Raw genomic sequence first — 7,201 nt, 5'->3', positions numbered from 1 at the left:
GGAGCTAGAGGATATGAATACTATTTCACAATTTTTATCTTAAGTGTTAGCTTACAGCAATATATGGTATTAACAGTTTAAAACAATTGGCACCTTTATGACATAGAATAAAGTTCATTGAAGCACGATAAAATAGAAACAACATAGGCTTTCACACAGACCTTAAATTCAGACCCTGACACTTACTTGCTATATGTCCCCTGGAACTTTAAAGCATCAAATTCCCCAACTTCTCAGGATGCTGTGAAAAATCAAAGGAGACAACAATTACGAAGCTCCTAGCGTATGGTAGACAGTCACGAAATTTTAGCTACCTTTCCTTCAACGACTGGCACACACACAATTATATCAAGGGTATCAGTTTTGTTTTGTTTTTTTTTTATTTAAGGGTATCAGTTTTAAATGTCATACTTCATTACTTCCCTCAGACAAACTGTGGCATAACATGAAGCATCAAGATTAAAAGAGATCAAAAGAGATAAAGTTGATTCATCGATGTGGGAACCTTCCATTTTGACATCATGATCTCCCATTAGTTGGTATGAGAGATTATGGGCATGTTTCAAAATCTGTCTATAGCATCCTGGTACGTTCAGTTTCAGAGTAGGTACTTTAAACCTACATGTCTGTAGTCCATCTCTGCTAAGTGTTTCCTGGTACCATTGCCCTACTCGATTCTTTGGGTACTGAATATTGTATCCAAGTACGGGAAGAACCACCTGTGAATGGGAAAAAAAAAATACATGAAACAGCCTTCAGAAAAATGTATGTATGATCATATTTTACTTGTATGACTGGGACCTACATCTGTAAAAACAGTTCAAGATGTGTGGTGTATGTGTGTGTGTATGTATGTATGTATGTAAATACGCACACTATAGTCAGCCAACAACATGCTTTGGACACTAAACTACAATATTTTTAATGCACCAAGTAAAGAAAAAAGCAAACTCTTTTGTGAGTCCCAAATAAAGGACTCACAATAACTAAGGTGATTCCATTTACCAAGATGTGATTCTATTTATATGACATTCTTTCAAAAACAATACCATATGACAGAAAATAAATAAGTGGTTGCCAGGGGTTGTAGATGGGAGTGGAGGTTAACTATAAAAGTACATGAGGGCTGGCTGCAGTGGCATATGCCTGTAAACCCAGAGGCTCCGGAGGCTGAGGCAGGAGGATCTTGAGTTCAAAGCCGGCACAGCAACTCAGTGAGACTCAATCTCTAAATAAAATACAAATAAGGGCTGGAGATGTGTCAGTGGGTAAGCACCCCTGCGTTCAATCCCCAATGCCAAAAAAAAAGTACAAGGGGAAATTTGGGTAAGAGATGAAACTATTCTTTATATTGATTATTATGACAGTCACATGACTTTATATGCTTATAAAACATGTAGAACTGTAAAGTGAACTTATACATAAATTATAACCTAATTTAAAAGTTTTTAAAAATTTCTCTAAAGCAGGGGGAACTGGTCAACATTCTGTCTTTAGGGAACAAGGTTTACAGTTAGATTTTAGTGAACGTGTTTTTTAAGCAAGTTTACCTGGTGTATTGTATATGTGTTAGCTGATTCCTCTTCTTCCGTCACCAGATGAACCTATTTAAAATATTTATATATATGAATAACTCCCAAATGTTAAAATTACCTCAAATTTCTCTAACTATTGCGTATAATTTGATTCCTATACTGAATATGCAAACAAACAAGATCTTTTCATAATTTGTCTCTGGAGACATAGACTACATAAAAACTAGAATATTTCTTCCTGCTTTAACTATTAATAACTAAAGTTGGAAAACAAGGAGAATGGTAGGTTAATCTGAACCAACAATCTTTTCCTGATTTATAAGTTGTTCTTTATTATGGTGAATCAAAACTCTGTTTCTGTAAAACAAACCCCTCTAATGCCACCAACCTCTGTCCCCAACAAATATCATAATACTCTATGCTGGTATGGTGTTTGTCAACATTTGTTTCATAGAATAGTAATAAGTGTCACAGAGAGGAGGAAAAAAAAGATGTACATGATGAATTCAGTTTGAAAATTATTGCTCTCAACATTTAATATATAATATATATCATATAATATAGTGTCTACATCCCAAGTCTACTGACCCACTGAGCCACATTCCAAGCCCTTTTTTGCATTTTATTTAGATACAGAGTCTCACTGAATTGCTTAGTGCCTTGCTAAGTTGCTAAGGCTGGCTTTGAACTTGTGATCCTTCTATACAATTCTGATTTCTCTTCTATATAAAAGCTCAAGTATAAAGGCAGCTATCACCTTGGATTTAAAGCATTCTGATATTTCCAAAATATCAGATTAAAAGGATTAAAAGCATTCTGATATTTCTAGAGCAGACATCATATAATATGCTATCTACAACCCAAGTTTACTTGCTTTCCCCTCAATTTTTCCTATTCATCAGAAATTCCCCTCCTCTTTTCTCATTTTAGGTTTTTTTGTTCAATTATTGGTAAACAGCCCCTTTTAACAACACTCAGAAATGATATAAAGTTCTAATGCTGAGATGTGATCTGACCAAAATACAAGGGGTAGACAAATGACATAGGACTATGATCTTTCTTGAATCAAAACTTCTAGCTTTTTGTCTTCCATAGATTCATACACATAAGTATAATCTGTCTTCCATAGATCCATAGACATATTAAATAACAAAACAGATACAGTTGTTAATCTAGTAACCCATCAAAAGAGGAAATAAGATTAGTCCCCTATAGTTTTTAATTACAGATATATAATATTGCACGCCCAATTATGCCATTTTTAGCAATCTTGTTCCTTTTCATCTTCATATTTTATAGTTTACCTCCTGTCATGCCTTTCCTTTTTTTTTAAAGAGAGAGAGAGAAAGAGAGAGAGAGAGAATTTTTTTTGACATTTATTTATTAGTTTTTGGCAGACACAACATCTTCGTTTGTATGTGGTGCTGAGGATCGAACCCGGGCCGCACGCATGCCAGGTGAGCGCGCTACCACTTGAGCCACATCCCCAGCCCCCTGTAATGCCTTTTCTTCTGTCAGTGCTAATAAAATATAATCAATAAGATTTAAAATATATAGTCTCTTTTTTCTGTTAGCAAAAGGAAATTATGCAATTTTTCCAGCTCCAAAAAGAAGAATAGATACAATTCTGATCATAAAACTATCCTTGCAAATGTTATTTTGAATTAAAAAAGAATGACTTAAGTAGATCAGCTTTCTCAAGTTTTTATTTCTGATTTTTAATTATTTTTCTGATTTTTAATTATTTATCAGAAGATCACTCGCATATCTTTGCCCACATGATGTAACTACAAAAACCTATAAAACTGCTAAATTTCTTTTTCCACAGTTTGAGAGTCTGTTTCAGTCAAATAGCCATTCTTAGTAATAAATGCTGTCCCCTGGTGATCACTTTCTTACCTAAATATTTATAAACCATCCATTTAATGAAATAGTGAAGCACACATCTGTTGTCTGGCTTGTGCAACCTTTACTTCCACTTTTCTGTACCAGCACCCTCATTTTCCAGGGGATCTTCTCCCAATTCTCAGATACACATTAGGTGGCATGGTCCCAGGAACACAGACTTAGTCAGATATTCCAGTCTATATTAATTTGTTTGGTATGGACATGTGACCCAGGCCAGGCCATTCCTAGCCACTAAGATTCAATTCCATGGCTCCTGTACACATTGTTGGAAAAGAAAAGCCTCTTTCCTGCAGGAAAATGAATAGAGTTACGAGAAGTAAGCCTAGAGTTTCTAATAACTATCTTGCCATCAAAAACATATGCTAGGAAGAAAAGACATTTTATTTAGAACACTGCTTAAGTCCCTGGATATAGCTGCATCTGAATCAATCATAACTTTCAGTCATAAGGATGAATAAGTTCCTGGTGATTCTTCCTTAAATTAGTTTTACTTGAAACTAAAACACACATCTAGAATTTGTCATTAACTTAAATAATGCTTCCTTTATACAGAGTTCAGATCTATCTTTCCTTAATTTTTGAAAAATCAGGCCCCACAATCTAGTTCTTGATGCTGACCCCTTTTTTATCTTCATGTAGTAGAGACCAATCTGGGTTAGGAGTCAAGAAGCAGGGTCTTTCTAGTTCTGTTACTTGTGTGACTCTGGATCTTAATTCTTATCTATAAAAAACAGTCTCGCAGGTAATCCCAGTGGCTCAGAAGGCTGAGGCAGGAGGATCGTGAATTCAAAGCCAGCCTCAGCAACTTAGCAAGGTCCTAAGTAATTCAGTGAGTTAATGTCTCTAAATTAAAAAAAAAAAAAAAAAAAAAAGAGAGAGAGAGAGATGGGAATGTGGCTCAGTGGTTAAGCACTCCTGGGTTCAATCCCTAGTACCCTCCCCACACACAAAAAAATAGTCTCTAAAGTCTTTTTCTTCTTTAAAATTCAATTGCTCATATGATGTAATATATAAGCACTGCTCAAATCCTTTAAAACTTATTTGGGAGACTGACTTAAGATAATGCTGGAAAACAATCATTTATTCCTTTTTTATTACAATATTATAAAATAAATTTTCACACATAATTTATGGAATCTAGTTTCATAATTTAGTTAAAACCCACAGAGATAACATACTACTTGAACAGAGAAAAAAATGAAAGGATCAACTTTTATGATATAAATAGTTATAATTTCATTAATGTAAATGTCATTAAAACATTGTTAATCTAACCACTATGGAAAACAGTATGGAGATTCCTCAGAAAACTTGAAATGGAACCATTTGACCCCGTTATCCCACTCCTCAGTTTATACCCAAAGGACTTAAAATTAGAATACTACAGTGACACAGCCACATAAATGTTTATAGCAGCTCAATTCACAATAGCTAAGTTATGAAACCAAGTTAGATGCTCTCCAACAGATGAATGGATAAAGAAAATGTGGTATATATACACAATGGAATATTACTTAGCCTTAAAGAAGAATGAAATATGGCATTTGCAAGTAAATGGATGGAGCTGGAGAAAAATCATGCTAAGTGAAATAAGCCAATCCCCCAAAACCAAAGGCTTATAAAATGTTCTCTCTGATAAGTGCATGCTTATCCATAATTGGGATGGGGGTAGAAGAGAATGAAGGAACTTTAGATTGTGTAGAAGGGAGTGAGGTGTGGGGAGGGGATGTAGGAATGGGAAGGATGGTGGAATGAGATGGACATTATTACCCTATGTACATGTATGATTACACTACTGGTATGACTCTGCACCATATACAGCCAGAGGAATGAGAAGTTGTGCTCCATTTGTATACAATGTGTCAAAAATGCATTCTACTGTCATGTATAACTAATTAGAACAAATTAAAAAAAAATTTTTAAATGTTGCTCTGAAATAAAAAACATTGTTAAGAGGAAAAAAGGCAGTTATGAAATCATATTTACATAAAAATCACATTTATAGAAAAGAAACATAATATTACATATTCTGTGTATCATGATTATAAAACTTACTTTTCTTTTAGAAGTTTTGTGCTTCTAAGCCTTGCCTTTTATTTTCTCAATGGTAACTAATGGAATAAAACCCCACTTTCTGTGGATATTTATGTAAAAGCATGGAGAAAAATCTAGAAAGTCAAATGCCGATCAACAGAGGTTGATTTTGCAGAGACAAGGAGGGAATCAAATTAGTGTAGCTAAAGGAATGAAGCCCCAATTGCTATGTTTTGACTTTAATTTTTCTTGTTTTGTGCATTGCCCATGTGATTTTTTTTTAAAGTCAATTATTTAAAGGAAGTTTTAAATGGTACCATGCACCATTCTCACTCCATACCACTTACTATTTTTATTTTTCCATTTTCTTTTTTTTTAATATTTATTTAGTTGTAGATGAACACACAGTATCTTTATTCACTTTTACGTGGTGCTGGGGATTGAACCCAGTCCCTCACACATGCGAGGCAAGCACTTTACCACTGAGCCACATCCTCAACCCCAATATTTTTCCATTTTCTAACTTGTTAATCCTCAATTGACAGAGAATAGAAGCAGATGATCAATACTAAGTAAAAATAAATTAAAAGTATGCTTAGTTTGAAAGTGTTTCCAAAATCAGAGGTTCTGAAAATTAATGTCTCTGATATGATAATTAAATCTCCTTGATGAATGATACTTACTTTAGTACTTGGAAAATGCTCATCAACATCTTCATCCAAACAGACCAAATCACCCTCCACTACTTTTGATCCATAGGTTTCAAGTCGGTAAGACGCTGCCTCATTCCAAATTTTGCTGCTGTATGCATGAATATAGAATAAGCGCATGGAATGGGGAAAAGAGAACCATGCCTGGATACAACCCTCCTCTGTCACGCCAAAGCGATGTAATGCCTCCAACAACGCTCTCTCTCGAACTTTGAATTCAGGCATCAATGAAAGTGTGCCTTTAGCATCCTCTGAAATGAAAAGCAAATCAGTTAGCCACTTTTATTTAAAAGCCACTATGGAGATTTTTCTTATGCTGTCTAAATGAGAAGCAATCAACATATATATAAAGATGACTTTTTTATTTGTTCGTTTTAGTTATATATGACATTACAATGTATTTTAATATATCATCCATACATGAAGTATAACTTCCCATTCTTGTGGTTGTACATGATGTGGAGTTACACTAGATGTGTATTCATATATGAACAAAGGAAAGTTATGTCCAATTCATTCAACTGTTTTTCCCATTCCCATACCAACTCCCTTTCCCTCCAATCCACCCTGTTCCAATCCGGTGAACTTCCACTCCTTCCTCCTGGCGCCCTGCCTATTGTGAGTCAGCATCCACATATCAGAGAGAACATTTGGCCTTTCATTTTTGGAAATTGGCTTATTTCACTTAGATGATAGTCTACCATTCCATCAATTTACCAACAAATGCCATAATTTCATTCTTCTTTAAGGATGAGTAATATTCCATTGTGTATATGTAACACATTTTCTTTATCCATTCATCTACTGAAGGACACCTAGGTTGGTTCCATACCTTAGTTATTGAGAACTGAGCTGCTATGAACACTAACGTGGCCTCATCACTACAATATGTTGAGTTTAATTCCTTTGGATATATATACCCAGGAGTGGGATAACTGGGTCAAATGGTGGTTCCATTCAAGGTGTTCTCAGGACTCTCCATACTGCTTTCCAGAGTGGTTGCACCAAATTGCA

At 34.8% G+C, this 7,201-nt stretch overlaps 1 protein-coding gene across 1 annotated transcript in view; it reads right to left on the bottom strand.

The window, feature by feature from the left end:
* Positions 1–398: 398 nt before the first annotated feature.
* Positions 399–7,201, bottom strand: part of Pus7l (pseudouridine synthase 7 like) — a 29,721-nt gene continuing 22,918 nt past the window's right edge. The window contains exons 7-9 of the mRNA XM_026401435.2: positions 6,161–6,438; positions 1,551–1,604; positions 399–719 (exon numbers count right to left, since the gene is read on the bottom strand). Coding sequence (XP_026257220.2) covers positions 399–719; positions 1,551–1,604; positions 6,161–6,438 — 653 coding nt within the window. The remainder of the gene's footprint in view (positions 720–1,550; positions 1,605–6,160; positions 6,439–7,201) is intronic.

The sequence above is a fragment of the Urocitellus parryii genome, chromosome 5 (assembly GCF_045843805.1).
Source record: "Urocitellus parryii isolate mUroPar1 chromosome 5, mUroPar1.hap1, whole genome shotgun sequence".
NCBI lineage: Eukaryota > Metazoa > Chordata > Mammalia > Rodentia > Sciuridae > Urocitellus > Urocitellus parryii.
The sequence above is the reverse complement of the archived record's forward strand: the minus strand, read 5'-3'. Positions and strand labels throughout refer to the sequence as shown.